The sequence below is a fragment of the Spea bombifrons genome, chromosome 5 (assembly GCF_027358695.1).
Source record: "Spea bombifrons isolate aSpeBom1 chromosome 5, aSpeBom1.2.pri, whole genome shotgun sequence".
NCBI lineage: Eukaryota > Metazoa > Chordata > Amphibia > Anura > Pelobatidae > Spea > Spea bombifrons.
In genome coordinates, this window is record NC_071091.1 from 36,439,256 (window position 1) to 36,456,304 (window position 17,049).

A 17,049-nucleotide genomic window follows, 5' to 3' on the forward strand; every position below is an offset into this window, starting at 1 on the left:
AACATATTACAGAATTGAAAACGGATTAAAAGAGTTTTATAATTCATCAGATAGTTTTGAAATGGCCTTCTGTAAAAAGCATAACCTACAAAAATCATCTATCGTGTCTGATAATGTACAATTAAAGAAGTTATTTTTTGGGGGGGGATTTATTCAGTAAAGAGGGAGTTGGCAGGACAAATAGAGGTTCATCTCAATTTATATTATTAAGGGCCAACCAAGAATAATTTAGATAGCTCTTCATGAAGGGTATTTAAATTAGTGAGATGATTTGAAACCCATCACTCTGAAATACGTTTTATGCAGAGCAAGATTAGCTGTTCCCGTAAAAAACAAAAAACTGCCAGTTTTGGTTCTATATAATTTTATTTTAACCAAATAATTAAAATGAGCATGGTCTTGAAGACTTGTGTATTTTTTTTGTTGCAATGATACAATTACATTACCAGCTAATAATATATTCAAATTAGGTAGCAAGTATTATGGATATATCAAACCACTTATCCACCAATTTTACTCTGATTTGGTAAACTTACCGTCCAGAGGTCCCATGGCAGTGTCTGTAAATGAACAGAAAATATATGCTTATGAAAAATGTTATTTTGACAACATTTGTATAGGTATAGTACATTAGTTAATGAGTACTAAATTTTTTTGGCAATTTTACTTCTGAAAACAACCCTGATTTATGTTCAGCAACATCTCTCTTGTAATACCCCATATGCATAGGTTTTTCTAAAAGAGCAACATGCTTTTTTACATACTACATTGTTGTTTTGTTATTTTTAAAAAAAATATGGGTTTTGAAACAGCAAATGGTTTTATTTGATTTTTCTAATAGGGAGGGTGCACCTCAGGGATAAGTAGACAGAACCCAATGGTTAGATCACTTGGGGTCTGTATAATTATTATTATTTTTACTTGATTGTATTTTTTTTTTTTTTAATTACCAGTAATTGAAAATATTATTTTCCAGGATTTTCGCTCCTTCTACTCACTTTGATCGCTATTGCAGCTGGCCACAGTGATTAGCAAGAAAAGCTCTATAGCCCTGCGTTGCTCATTGCAGTACCTATGGTGATCTAGTTGTGGTGGGTCATTAGAGATCCCAGAAGGGTCTGGAAAAATCCATTGGGAACTCTTTGTAATTCCTTCAGTGATTCCTGTGGATGCAGTCAAATGCCCAGGAACTCATACAGGATAGAGGCCAAGATGCATTTTACTAATGAAAGTTCTAGTTACTTTAGCTAAACATGACATTCTACTCAAAGCAACAGATAAAGCTTCCACATTGTCCAATATATTCCTATTTGGGGCAGCCCAGGGGACAATAGTTTTAACAAGTTAGCCCTCACCTGTCATTCTATTTTTTTATTTCATGTGATTATAACGTTTTTCCCATCTCATTGCGTTTCGCATGCAGAGCCATTTCTGACAAATACATTTTAAAAGATTGCATGATTATAGATAACCATGCAGAGTACGAAAGGTTACCCAAGCTCCGTGTTCCAAATATCACTAATTATATATAATGCCAGGTTTCTAAAAAGTAAATTACAGCTATTAGCTAGCAAACTTAAAACGATAAAGATTTTGGTGGCACTCTGGCTAGACATTACATTTATAAATTTGAACCAGTTCTATTTCTAGTATAGTATGAAATATATATGACAGGTGCACCTAGTCTGCTCAGCTGATGTCATGTAGATGTCATTGTTAACGAAAATGTCATTATTTCAAAGGTTTTTATAATGTCACTTTAAAGTGTATGTGAATGCTAGCTATCTAATTCCATTCCTTTCCATACCAAGGTTTTTTAGTACCCTATTTTTACCATATGTCAGTTTTATCAAGGCTCCCCTTTTCTGTTTGATGTAGCCATACAAATTATACATTAGACAAAATAGGGCTTTAATTTAATCTCACTGTATTTTTTATTTATTTTAGATCATTTTTCGTTATATTTCATTAAAAAAGACTCTTCTTTTTTAACTTGTTCCCTTTGTAGAAAGCGGGAGATGCGCCCCTGCATTTGTCACATTGTTATCAGCAAGCAGTGCTCCATAGCCTTACATTGCTGATCGCAATGTGTGCAATCAGACAGCAGGTGAGCAATCAGAGATTCTAGCAAGATCTAGACAGACCCTTTTGTCCTCCGGTGTCAGCAGTGACACCTACCAGAAGGGAATGAGATTAGGCATTCCTTATGTAACAGTGTACCAGTGCTTGCACAGAGCGTCGTTACGCACAATCGATCAGTAGCAATGCTGTCTAATGCTGACAGGGGGAGTCCAGACTGCCAATAGACACGTGCCACATCTTTTGTGGACCTACCTGTGCGTCTATAGGGTAATGAAGGGTGTTAAATGGCAATGTATATCAGTGTTCTTTTCTCTCTTAAATGGGATATTTACTTTTTTTGCGGGTTAGTCATTAGGGAGGTACTTTATTTTTGGTAATATGTATAAATGTAATGTACAATGCATACCTGGGACATTGGAGAATGAGATTGTGATATTCCTGCCGATGCTGATTCTGGTTTAAAAGGATCAAAATCTAAATCTAATAACGATTCTTCTTTCTTTTGTTCCGTAGCTTCATTCTGTGAGCAAACAAATAAATAAGAATAACAAAAAAAACGGTGGAGCCAAAACTTGTATGTAAAAGAAGTGTAATATGCAGTACAGTTGCAAGCAAATGGAACTGTCAGTCAATGGATTTTCCAATTACTGTGGTAAGTTTCAAAATGTCTGTAGTCGGAAATCCAATTAATTCATGCTCTTTTATACCTCACCTGTGACGGAGTTGTCACACTGATCTCAGGGACAAAATTGTCTTCAAAGAAGCTAATGATGTTCTCTTGCTGTAACTCTTTAGATGGAGTGAGTTTGGGTAGAGGAGGTACAGGAGGTCCTTTCCTCAGCTGGGAATAGAAAAACACATAACACATATGTTGCTGTCTTAGAAAAGCCTATGAACACGTACATTCTTGACAGTGAACTTGTGACTATTACATCATACAGACTGTATTTCTATATCAGTAAAAGTGAAGGGACAGGGTGAACTTTTAAATGTAGGGGACATCTTTTTGCTGGTCCTCACTTCTAAGAAGAGGGCTGTGTGAGAACCCTTTGTTAATACCTAATTGGGGATAAGCGAAGTGTCCATACAGGGACACGCACAACTTTTATGGGTAAGTGCATATAAGGGATTAATCTAAAGCGGGTCACAAATCCGGTTGTTGGCCTTTTCCTGATAAAATTACAAGACATTACACGGTTAAAACAGCGTGACAGCACCCTTTTGATCTACCTAGTCCACAATAAAAAAATATTGATTTGTCCATATGTGTACCATAAGACTGCTCATTTTTTAAGCAATGGATATCTCCTTCCAGTATAGTATCAAATAAACGAAAACATATTAACCCCTTAATGACAAAGCCTGTACATGTGTGAGCTCAAAATGCATTGTTTTCAATAGGTTTAGGGACCGCCCATTGTCCTTAAGGGGTTAACATTCAAATCCTGAATAAGCCATTACCAATGGTCAAATCAGTTGAGATGTTTTTATACAGGAGGAAAAATGGGCAAGTTGGATGGGCTAAATGTCTCTACATTCCCAGATTTCTGTAAAGACAATATTGGTGCCAACCACACATGACACATTTATGAGAACACGTTGTGGGCAAAACACTAAAATGTCATCTGATGTGCTAAAGGTAGTGTCTTGATATACTGTATATAGACCATAGGGAAGTTTGCCTCAAATGTATTGTTTGTGTAATTGTATATTTATATTAACCCCTTAAGGACAATGGCCGGTCCCTAAAACAATGCATTTTGAGCTTGTACATGTACAGGCTTTGTCATTAAGGGGTGAAGGAATTTAAAATCCTTGTGTTTCAGAGTAATTTTTTCTCTTCTGGCTCAGTAATGCCTGTAGTCGTATGATCTACCTTTACTGTCTGCTTTTATGTCTATACCAGTTAAAAGGTTTACGCATAATTTGGAAAGCTTGAGCTTTGGACATTGCTATGCTTTGCAAGGATCAAAAGGATATGTTTAAACTAATAAATAAATTGAAGCTATTGACAGCAACCTGGTCTGGGGTTGTTAAATTTCCAATATTGTAGATCCTAAATTGGTATACAAAATCCCCTTATTGTTAAAATGTAAAAATGTAAAATTAAAGAAATACACTATAATACTGAATGCAGAAATCTTAACAAAATCTATATGCGCCCAACATTGGAATAAAATAAACTGCAATAGAAACATACTTAAAACTAATTCTCTGCTAGTCTTTGCTCAGGTGTAAGGCTGAAAAAAACAGCCACTTTCAAGAAAACTTTTCAGTTTCCAGGGCAATGATCTATGAGTGTCGATTTTTGTGTAACATGACATTTAAGAGTTTGTAGCAAAAATCATGCTTGAGACAAAATTTTACATTATTTAAGGATAGTTTCTGGGAAGGGTTTGAACATCGAACAATACTAGAATGATGTTTTTAATGCTGTATTACGTCATGTTAAACTCAGCAGAGCCGATGGAATCTGTAACCTCAGTTTGTATTTTTGTACATACCTGCGATGGTGATTTTGGCCTTGCTGGTCCAGGTGATGACACCGGTGCTAGTGTGTGGTTGGGACTGGCTAACGGGCTAGGTATTTGTGGGAGATCTTCAGGAGGCGATGGCGTCTTTGCAATGCGGAGTGGACCTGAATCACTAAAAGAATACAAGACAAAGTGCATTGGTGCATAATAACTAGGGACTTGCTTGCTGGGGTAAAGCTACATTTACACAGCTCAAAAGTTTATTTTTTTTTATGTAGGGCTTTAACTTGAAAATAGACTACAATTATATCATAAAGCAACCATAAATGTTTTGAATTTGAAAAACATACAAAATTATGTGTAGCACAAGAATAAAAATATAAAACAAATATAAAAACAATGGAATTGAACCCACACATTTTCTACTTATATTTATGGTCTTTTGTTTTTGAAGAATTGGTCATCATATATAGTGATGGATAAAAGTGAAACAATTGGCATATGAAAATGAATTACAGATTTTAGACCACATGTGATATTATCGTCGGGTGGTCTAAAGGAGGGGGGGGTGTAGGAATAAGTTGCTTTAATAGCAGATGCTTTACTGCAACAGTAAATCAAATACAGAAACCCGAATCTGCTTCCATGTAAAATCAAGGGGAGTGAGGAGGAGTTCGGTTGTCTGGATTGAGCAGCATCTCGCTCTCTCTCCCACTTATCACCAGTGATGTCTTTCCCCTTCTCCGCAGGAAAGGTGGGTCATATGGAGAATAAAGGAGGGGTTTTGGTGAGTGCAAGAGAGTTAAAAAAAATACCACCAATTTGGCCCACTAATGACCTTAATGACAACAATCCAAAAAGGAATGTAAAACTACAGAAGTTTTTATGTAGTATCAGGATATATCTGCAATAGTCTACAGAATTTCACGACAGTCTAGCAAATCTAACAGAAAACTAAAAGAGTTGTGCATGATTGTGCGTTAAATACTCAATCATGTGTTTTCTGAAAACATGGCAAACTAGCGTTTGTTTTCATCTAAGAAGTTAGACCACTCACCAAAGTATTCTGTAGATGTTTGGGAAAACAGAGTGAACTTGAATTATTTTTATATTTTAAACTTTTGACTATCAATATTTTATATATACATGTATCATCGTGTAATATATATTATGCATTTCATTTTCAGTCTATACAGTTAAATGGATGACATCATGCAACATGACTGAGGAAAACATTACATATATCATAGCAAATTATCACACATTGTACATGATATTACTGATGCAATGATATGTATACAGCACTGTGCAAAGGTTTTAGGTAGGTGTGAAAAAAAAGCTCTAAAGTAAATTTGCTTTCAAAAATAGACATGCTAACAGTTTATTTTATCCTTTATCAACCACACTTTGCCTAAATTTTTCTAGGTACACTTGCAATTATACCAAACATGTGCTAATGATCATCAGTTTAATATGTAGGCTGAAACACATTCATTACCCGAAACAGAAATAGCTATGAAGGAGTATTAAAACTGGGTGAGGAACAGCAAAACTCACTAACAAGGTGAGGTTGCTAACAACAGTTTAATCTCAAAAGTCATACACCATGACAAGACTGAGCACTGCAACAAGACACAAGGTAGTTATACTGCATCAACAAGAGATTTAAAGGGAGACAGGGTTTCCAGATGTTCCGTCCAAGCACTTTGGAAGAAGCACAAAGAAACGGGCAGCAGGTGCTCTGGAATGATGTGTCAAAATGTAAAATATGTGGCTGTAACAAAAGGCAGGTTGTTCACAGAAGGGCTGGATAGCGGTACAAGAATAAGTATTCTTGCAAATTTGAGGCTGCATTTCTTCAAATGGAGTTGAGGATTTGGTCAGAATTAATGGTCTCATCAAAGCTGACAAGTACAGGCCAATACTTATCCATCATGCAATGTCATCAGGGGGAAATTTGATTGGTCAGAACTATTTTTTAGTGTAAAGAGGAACACAGAGTCCTTGAAGCAATGTTATGGCCCGAAAGAGGCCTGATCTCAACATCATTGAGTCTGTCTGGGATTACATAAAGAGTGTAGTGTTTTCTGTGTGTGGTATTTAACATGGAGAGCAGGAGCCAGTACTACTTGATAGTAGTTATACAGAGAAGTTCTTTATTCAGCTCAGATGCAAAACATAACCTTCAAACTGTCAACTGAACTCAAACTTAAAATGGCCACTGACCATAGAGTTCCCCACAAACAGTGCAGAGTGTCCTTTCTTAAAGCAACAGTATACCGCAAAGAGAGAGAAGCAACTCGGGCGGCCTTAATCCACAGAAGAACTGGGATTAGTTGTCCAAGATGTTTGGAACAATAAACCTGCTGAGTTCCTTAAAAAATGTGTGCAAGTGTACTTAGAAGAATTGATGCTGTTTTGAAGGCAAAGAGTGGGCACACCAGATTATGATTTTATTAAGATTTTTACTCACTTTTTTGTTAAATGATAAAAATAAACAGTATTGTTTATGTTATCTGATGGGACTACCACCCCTCCAGAAATGGAATGGAATGGGCTGATCAGACACTGATTTGTGTCCTATGCTCCCTCACATTATTGTGCTGATGTATTGTGATGCTATGTTGATGCTAGCCACTGGGGGGGGGGGTATAGACTTCTACCCCAGTTTACCAACATGGAGTACTGTTCCCTCTGAAGAGATAAAGTGCCACTACCATTCTATCCCTCTCCAGTCCTCGCCTTCTAAAAAAAAATGCCTTGCAAAGCCTCAAACCCATCTGTCTACCTCCTAGAGCATGGGGTTTCACCTCTGGTAGATTGCGTTCGGGCACAGGAGATATATGCCCCTTCCAACAACAGATCTCTATAATACTTCTCCCCAGTGATGCGTGAGAATCTTTGTAGGATATGTTTTTTCTTGTGCACTTTATATATGCATAAAAATGCAAACACACACCAATACCTACCTTGGGGCACCCTGGATAGTAAAGGCCTTATCTGAATGCTGTTCTCCTAACTTGGTCATCACCTCATACAGCTTGTGACAGTGCTGTCAGAGACAATAAACAGAAAATGGTTAATATCTGGAAAAACAAGTGCACCTGTCATTGAAAATTGTCACATTGCAGGAGAACTTTTCACGTAAACATTGTGCTAGCCTGTTAGCTCGGGAATGTATAGGAGAAAACAGGCCCGGACTGGCCATCGGGCACACCGGGCATTTGCCCGGTGGCCCGGGTAGCCCAGGGCCGGATTCACGTAGGGGCTGATGGAGCTGAAGCTCCAGCCCCCTACCTTAAAATAGGCCCAGTCAGACTGGGCCTATGCGGCCTCTACGGCCGTCTATAACGCAGGGCAAAAGGGGCACTTGCCCCTTAACCCTGCAGCAGCTGCGACCGGGCCCGCCACTCTAGGGGGCCCGGGCAACCCCTACGATCAATACCGTGGGGGCCCGCTACTTACTGGCAGACGCGCGCGAGCTGAGGATGCCGGGGACGCAGGAATCCAACAGTCACGTGACGTACGTGACGTACGTCACATGACGTACGTCACATGACCCTGCTGCGCATCTGCTTCCCCCTGTGCACTGAACAGGTTGGTCTGCGAGCGCCGAGCGGCACATACTTTTTACATCTTCGGTTGTTCAGGTAAGGGGAGGCTGCATGAAGGAGTATCTGTGAAGGAGTGAGTGAATGAATGTTTGTGAATGAGTATATGTAAATGAGTATCTGAATGAGGGAATTAATGAGTATCAATGTATGAATATCTAAATGATTGAATGGATTATCTGTGAATTAGTGAGTAAATATTTGTGAATTAATATATGTGTGTGTGAGAGATAGCATGGATGTGTAAGGGGGGGCAAAGATACCACAGTCAGGCTGTTTTGGTGGCAAAGATGCCACAGGAGGGCTGTTTTGGGCCCAAAGATGCCACAGGAAGGCTGTTTTGGGGCCAAAGATGCCACAGGAGGACTGTTATGGTGGCAAAGATGCCACAGACGGGCTGTTATGGGGCCAAAGATGCCACAGGCGGGCTGTTATGGGGCCAAAGATGCCACAGGAGGGCTGTTATGGGGCCACAGATGCCACAGGCGGGCTGTTTTGGTGGCAAAGATGCCACAGGCGGGCTGTTTTGGTGGCAAAGATGCCACAGGCAAGCTGTTTTGGGGCCAAAAATGCCACAGGCGGGCTGTTTTGGGGCCAAAAATGCCACAGGCGGGCTGTTTTTGGAGCAAAGATGGCAAGTCCTATTCTTCCAATCTGGGTCCTAGGCAGGTCTGGGTGCCAGGTCTGATTTGATACTAAACGGGGGTGGCTGGCATAAATACACAATGTAGGGCTGGCTGACGGGGCAATACGCAAGGGCATTAATGTGGGGCATTAATTCACAAGCGGGTGCTGGCTGGGACATCAGTGCATCACATAAATCAATACTAAAGTGGGGCTGGCTGGGGGCATAAATACACAATGGGGGCTCTCTTAAGTGCATAAATACACGTGGGGGCTGGCAGCATCAATACACAAGAGAGCCAGCTGCGGCCATCACATAAATCAAAGGGAAAGGGTCCATGGAAACCCTCCGGATGCAGGTGTCAGTGTGGCAGAGCCTGTCCTGGTGTTTGTGTATATCACTTTATAAATTGCATGACGTTATGATTAATTTATTATATATTTATGTAATGCTAATTGATTACAGTGACAAAAGCATGCGGAAATATAACTAATAGACAACAAGAAATGGTATATTATATTTGTCAGAATTTGGTTTAACAAGAAATAAATAAATAAAAATGGGCTGCTCAGTCTTAAATGCCCGGGCCTATTTTTTGTCCCAGTCCGGGACTGGGAGAAAAGATATTTAAAATCTTAAACCCCCCTGCACCTTTCTATGCTGGGCAGGCGGTGGGCACCCTCATTCCTCTCCACCAGGCCATGTGCTCAATCTGGATTGATCAGAAGGCAGTCTGGGCGGGCAAGCATGTGCATACAGCACCCAGGTAGCCATATTGTAAAAATCCCTAAAGATCGGCAGTGTTTAGGTAAGTATAACTATATGCCATTTTTAAGACAGCAGGCCCATATAAAAGCACAGCTATGTTGGCATTGTTGATCAAACAACAATATTGTCTTAGAATTATACAATTCTAAGTATGCATTTGTGTTTCCAGGGAGATTATATCGGAAGACTATTAAAAACAATGGCATGATGTACATTGTGACATTTATATCAATAAGGCTCCTTTGGGAAGGCCTGCATTTATTAAAGGTAATAAAAATGCAATAGCATTGAGCACAGTAATGGAGTGCCAGAATACCAGCATCTCAATAAATGAGCAAGAAATGAAAACAGCTAGTTCAAAACTGCGTAAATTGCACCCTTGGGGAAAACATTTGTTATACATACTTCAATAAAACCAAGAACAGGAGACTCTGAGTTTAGCAACATACTCTTGTGCGTACATACAGGGCTACAAAGCAGAATAACCCAATTGTTCCTTAGTTATATTTTTTAAAACATAAGGATTCTGTGAGCAAAAACAATCAACAAAAAAGGTCTCTATTAATGTGAATGCAAGTGTAACTTTGTTTTATTAAAAATAATATATATATATTACAGGATAGAAGGGCATTTTCATTTTATATTACAGTTTTTAGAGAATAATTTGACTAGCAGCATTGTGCTCATTTGAACGGATCCAATTATAGACACTGGACATCTAAGTTTGACTTTGCCGTGCGTTTTGCAAACATTTAATTTGTTCCCCATGCCTTTTTAAAATATTGTCTATGTATTTATTAATTTATTCATTTTACATGTCAAAATTTGCTGGAACATGGCCAGGTTTGCCTTTTTTCAAAATTAGTTCCGTTTAGTCACATTTTCGAGAAGTTCTGAAATATTTATATAACTATCTATATATATACTTTTTGAATGTTCTATGAAATGTACTAATTCTATGTTGTAAATTACTTTAATTTACTGTAATTTTTTTCATAGAACTACCCATATCTTACCACTTAAACTATGTACAACTCAAAAAGGGCATGAGGCTACTCATAGAATAACATGTATAACATCACATCACATGACTCCGTTTTGTTCCTGGGCGGAGCAAGAGAGGAGACACTGTAAGGGAGCAGCGAGAAGGCAGCCTTGCGGGACTGCGCGGGATTACCGGGACCCGCAGGTACTGTGCCTGACCGCCTGCTCCCGCCCGCAACCCCTGCAAGGGACCCACCTCCCAATGCAGTCCTCTAATGTAGAGTACCACATACATTTATATATACCTCCAAAAATATTTGACTAAGAAGTAGACATTTACCAGTCAATCTGACTGATAGAAAAATGGTTCACATTTGAAATTCTAAACCTCTCCATTTATAAAACATTGTTTTTGAACTTACCCCTGTGATTTCCTTATGAAATTTTGCCTCCAAGCTGGATACATTTTGGAAAGTGTTTACGTAGAAACCAATCCGCCTAGGTTACCAATGAATCGCATGAAAATAGAAAGTAAAAAATTAGAGAACTTAATAATATTTATACTGTGATTTTTGCACTATTCCCTCTCCTAGCATTCATGTAGTTGCTTTAGATCAAGGGACACAGATCCTAAAAACACATATAATAAGGGTTTAAATATACATTTAATATATACTACATGGCAAAACATATGGAGGCACCAGGTCATCAAACATTTACTCCAAAATCAAGGAATATATTATGGAGATGAGAACTCCTTTGTTCTATTCTTCTGGGACGGCTTTTAATTAGATTATGAAACATTGCTGCACTAAGCTCACAACATCTTTGCTGATGTTGCTTCCAGAGGTAGTTTAGAATGCAGTAATAATCGCTCCAACCAATATTTATGAGTGATATTTAGTTGGCATAGTTTTGACTGACTCAGTGGAAAGGTGGTGTCCTGTGATGATGCCATATTGAAGGTCACTGAGCTCTGCAGTACTAGCTATTCTATGAACTGTAAAGATGATGAGAAAGTAAATGCAGAGTAGTGTGTGTGTAGGGTTAAATTCTGTGTGAATATGTGTATATACAGTGTTACAGCTAGTGTACGTGTTGTTGGATAGTGTATGTATGTGGATGTGGATGGTGTGTGAATGTGTGCGTGAATGTGTATTAGACACTAACACAAGAAATAACAAAAGTATCAATCCACTCCCTTGCTATATCCTGTCTGGATTATTGCAACGCCCTACTAACTGGCCTCCTCCTCTCCCAATTTACCACTCCAATCCATCCTCAAAAAGATTAACCTTTCTTTGTCAGTGTTCCTCATCTGCTGCTCCACTCTCCCAATCACTCCATTGGCTCCCCAATTAGCTTCAAAATCTGATTCAAATGTCTGACCCTGACCTACAGACCCATTAAGAACTCTGCATACCCTATATGTCTACCCTCCTATCCAAATACACCCCTAACCACTCTCTTTGTTCCTTTTTAACTCCTTTAGTCCCATATTCAGGATGTCACCCGTGCTCTACCTCTTCTGTGGAATTCCCTTCCCCATTCCACCAGGCTTTCCCCCTCTCATCTCTATCTGAACCCCCAACAACCTCTACAGATCATCTGGTCCCTCTCAAGTTATCCCCATCCAAGCAGTCCTCACCTATTGTTTCACTTCCCCCTCAACCACTGATTATAAGGTCACAAGAACAGGGCCCTTTTCTCCTTTTGTACTAGTTTGTTATTGTGTGTGGTTTTAATTTATATCACTGATTGTAACAGTGCTATGGCATCTGCTGGTGCTATATAAATAAATGTGATATAATTGTTGTGTGTATTACTGTATGGCATTACCATGGGTGTATATGTCTGCATATAGCATTAGTGTGTGCGTGAATATATGGTACTAGCATGCTTGGGTGTAAGCATATGGTGATAACGTGTGTTAGTGTAAGGTGTTTGTGAGCATATGATGTGTGTCTGTTACTGAATGGTGCTAGAGTGTGTTTTAGTGTATGTGATTGTGTAAGTATATGTTGGTATATGGTGTTAGTATGAGTCTGTGGGTGGGTGTCAATGTATGGTGTTAGCGTCAGTGTGTGTGTGTTAGCTTATTTTGTCAGGGGTGAGCCTAGGGACACCTGTGAGATGTAGTATTTAATACCAGGTACACACGTATTTTAGACTACGTTGTATGGGGCAATTGGGTTTTGGATTGAACAATTTCCTAAACCATTGCAACTTGTAATAGGTTAGGGTTCTCAATCAGAACAGTGACAGTGTCTATAAGATAAGTTAAAGACATATACAGATTGGAAATATATTTGCAGATACTCAGAGACAATTAAGGGGAAAAGATCTACATTAAGAATTAAACATTCATCACTGTAATATATTACATGTATATATTTCATACCTTGACCATAATGAAGGCAGTTCTTCTTGTAAGTCTGTGTTGAAATCTTCAAATACATTCTGAGCCTTCTGAAACTCTTCCTCTGCCTAGAGTACAAAAGGTTTCACGTTACACCAAATTAGTTTGTATTTCTAGATTTTCTTCCACCATACATACTTATATGTCTCTTTATCATTTGAACCATAGCTAAATGTGTATACTTAATATATCCATTTAGTTTTTATTTCCTTAACAAAAATCCAATTTTATCATGTTGTGTAAATTGTTACTCTTTTTTATTTCTCAATGTACTTAGATATTTACCGGTACATAAGAAATATGAATATACATATCACTAGACAGAGTAGGCACATTCTAAAGGAATTTAAATAACGCAGAACCTTTTGGACAGTAATCATTGCTGATCTTTTACTCTGGTATGTAAAATTAAGTTATTGTTTCTCCAGAGCAAATGCATTTCAACTGATGGCTTTTTAATAACAAACATGGATTAGCCTGACAACATCAGATTTAATATGATCCTCAAAGGAGCGTTTTCCAGACTTCTGGCTGAAACCTGCTGGATATCAGATCCAGGTGCACATACTGGCCATAGAGGTCTCTATCCTGTAAGTCCTGACCTGATGTAGAGCAACATCACAAATAAACTCCCTCCCAAAATGCAGGCGTTCTAAGTCTGTTTAGAGTCTCTAATATTTTGTGAAACGGGGCACTCCGTACCAGTGCCCATAGTCTGTAGGAAGGAGGCTGGCACTCAGTCCCCTCCTGGAGCCCATGGCACGGAGGCTTCCATGACACTGACAGACTCCATGACTCAAAGGCAGCCGTATACACCGACAGACTAATGACTCAAAGACAGCCATATACAACGACAGACTCCATGACACACGGGCAGCTGTATACCCCGACAGACTCAATGACACACAGGGAGCCCTATACCCCGACAGACTCCATGACACACAGGGAGCCTTATACTCCGACAGACTCATGCCAGCTTCATGGAAGGGACCTTGAGCCTTAGGAACCTGTTGGACAACCACATCACCAGGCAGGTAGGTATGGTTTGGGGAGCACCTTTTGTCAGCCTGTCGCTGTTGGCATCGTATGAGGCTTCTTCTAAAGGAAGGACAACAGGGAATGAATGCGGATGGAGTCCCTATAGACAATAGTAAGGGGTCTTCCCCTTTGACTCTTCCACAAAAGAAAGGAGGTCTGACCCATGTGGGTGCTGTTGACAAACAGCCAGCCAGTCTCCACCGTACCATGGAGGTGGTGGTAAGTGGAGGGCTGGACTGGAGCTGTAACAGATACTACCGGAGGCTGTTGTAGCTGCAGGGATAGATCACTACATTCCAACAGGGTCTGGAGAACCTGGAGAGAGCAAATTGGTCTATTTGATGATCCAATTATTCTAAAGCCTGCTTCGCACGTCTCTGACACATGCTGTCCTACAGATGTGAGTCTCATGATATCCCCCTGATTCTGTCACTCTCAGCATACAAGAAGATACGCTGGTTCAGGGTAGGACACACAAGAGAACGCAGGTCAGGTTGCGGCGCGGGTGTGTGCGAGGCTGCATCTGTCTTTCGGAATGAATATTTTTCTACATAGATTGGGAACTAACATTATTTTTAAATGTGGTTATCAGTTTTCAATGAAAGTAGCATAGTCTGAATTTCAATAAATAATTGTGTAAATTACTTTGCTGATGCCTAGATGTCAGATATAAAATCAGTTGAATTCATGTAGGCATTGTATATTATGTCTAGATTGCATCACACAAGCACTCATTAATAGTAAATAATAATTTCAATATTTTATAAAAAAATCTGGATGATGTTATAACGGTTTTTAGAAAAAAACAATATGCGTTTCACGAATAATATACTGAGCACTGTTTGCCAAGCAATGGTGCCAGTTTACTTAAACATAAAGTGTATTGTATGCTTTTTGTTACCTTCGAAATCCTTCCTTCATCTCTTCTTTTGGAGTTCTGTAAAGCTTCCAGGTGATGCCTTGCACTGTCATAATCAACCAGCTTTCGACTTCGCTTGGCAATTCGGTTCTGTGAATCAAACAATATGATAACTTAGATTGTATTTGCTTGTGACAGTTCTACATATAGCCTGTGTATGCCCGTGTGTTCCTTTTGTCTTCATTTGAGTAAGCTGTATGTATTTAATTGTATAATTTGTGTTAATACGTAAAACACAAGGTAGAACAAAGTCCTGAAAGGTCCAAAACGGTACAACCAGGGTGAACATGTAAAGTTTATTAACTGTTTTTTTTTTTTCATTTGAGGGATAGTATCAAATATACATATTCTTCTTTCTTCTCCTATAATCTCCTTTGTAGGCACTTCCATTTCTGTTCTATATGCCTTACTGAATTATACTAATGCCCATCACCAAGGGATCATGGGTAATGAAGGAATATTTGCAAGAAAAGTTCCGGCTATGCCTTTGGTTAATGTCACAGCTGCAAACTATGCAGTTCAATAACATATATTAACATATATTAGGATTCTGGGCTTACACAGCTTACAATGAGATATCAGGACTTCACGTACCTTTATTTCAGGAAATTGCCCTAAGTATGTATCAAGTGTTATTAATGCGCCATCCACTAATTTCTGATGGAAATCTTCCCAAAGCACATCGCATTTCTGCAATGAAATATATTAAGAGAAAGAAAAATGTTTTAAAAGAGCAAATGAAAGAAAGTCCACATCAAAAGGTGCCGTGAATGGCTTTTGTCATACATTCGCAACAATCTGTTTTAGACCTTTTAGCAAAGTTACTTCTACAATCAAAGAAGGTCACAGTATAATCTGATCTTCTGTAATTAGTTTATGGCTTGCACAAGAAAAGAAACCCTCAATTAGCCGAATCAATGCTACACAAGCTTTTGCATTAAATCAAATGGCTTAAAAAGGAATCTCAATTAAGTAGATGCATGGTAAATCAGATAAATACTGGTATAAGGAATGGTATATGGTATAAATAGTTTCTTTATTGCAATTCATTTCCTGATTGTGTGGTGACATACGGTATTAATGTATTAAATAACTACTACTATGCAGAGCAATATTATTTCCAGTGGCCTATGGGTATGAATAAATATTAGTAACGCATTCTCATTCTTTTTCTGTCCCGTTCTGCTAATATCTCTCTCTTACCCTTGGTCCATGTCTTGCACACTGACATAAATTGGGAAAGTTGTCTTAACATTGCAATGATACTGTTTCAGATGGATTTAAAAAAAAATAATAAACATTTTTGATTTTGTCACCTTTGTAGAATCTATATTTTCAGCAATGATGTGTAGAAAGAGTCTGCTTACCTCTCCCACCATTTTGACTTCATCTCTTCCATACCATTCTGGTTCATAGACTTCATGGAGAGATTCTGTAAGTTTTAGGGAGGCTTCTTGCATACCTGGAATTGAAAAACAAATGAAAAAACGCCATTTATAAACTATGGTATCAACCATTTTTGGTGAATCCATACAAAACACCTTGTTCTTTGAAAGTAAATCATACGCAACAAAATAACAACAAAAGTAAAATGATGTCACACACGATAGTTTCATTGCTATTACACATTAGTTAAGATGCAGTTTGCATGTATGTATAATGCAGACAAGTTAAACAGGGTATACAACATTGTTTTTCTTTCTATTTTACATAACTATTTAAAAAAATAAAATGAGTTTTGTAAAAAAAAAAACACAACAAATCTAACATGTTTCCTCCTGAGGGATGACTCATAAAATGCTATAAATATACTGGTATTTTGGTTATATAGCGCTAAACTGTAGCTTCATACAGTGCGCAACATGAAAAATAAAACAGTTAATGCAAATTGATGATTAATGACATAGCATATATTAAATGGAAAAATAATTAAATACTTTCAACAACTACAAATGAACTTTTAGACAAGAAATCAACAGTCAGGGTCAAGAGCCATATCTAATATCTAAACTTATTAGAATCTGACTATAAAATAATAAATAGATGGAATCTATGTAGACGGTTCCCCTATTTTCTGGAGGTTTGAAGAAGACCATGACATTAATATACATATGTGGTGGCAATGTAAT

At 38.4% G+C, this 17,049-nt stretch overlaps 1 protein-coding gene across 3 annotated transcripts in view; it reads right to left on the reverse strand.

The window, feature by feature from the left end:
- AMPH (amphiphysin) overlaps nt 1-17,049 on the reverse strand; it is an 87,809-nt gene that overhangs the window by 15,681 nt on the left and 55,079 nt on the right. For all 3 annotated transcript variants that reach the window (XM_053466124.1, XM_053466123.1, XM_053466122.1), the window contains exons 4-13: nt 16,288-16,382; nt 15,515-15,610; nt 14,903-15,010; nt 12,946-13,031; nt 10,967-11,042; nt 7,526-7,608; nt 4,587-4,728; nt 2,795-2,923; nt 2,489-2,602; nt 537-560 (exon numbers count right to left, since the gene is read on the reverse strand). In XM_053466124.1, coding sequence (XP_053322099.1) covers nt 537-560; nt 2,489-2,602; nt 2,795-2,923; nt 4,587-4,728; nt 7,526-7,608; nt 10,967-11,042; nt 12,946-13,031; nt 14,903-15,010; nt 15,515-15,610; nt 16,288-16,382 — 953 coding nt within the window. The remainder of the gene's footprint in view (nt 1-536; nt 561-2,488; nt 2,603-2,794; nt 2,924-4,586; nt 4,729-7,525; nt 7,609-10,966; nt 11,043-12,945; nt 13,032-14,902; nt 15,011-15,514; nt 15,611-16,287; nt 16,383-17,049) is intronic.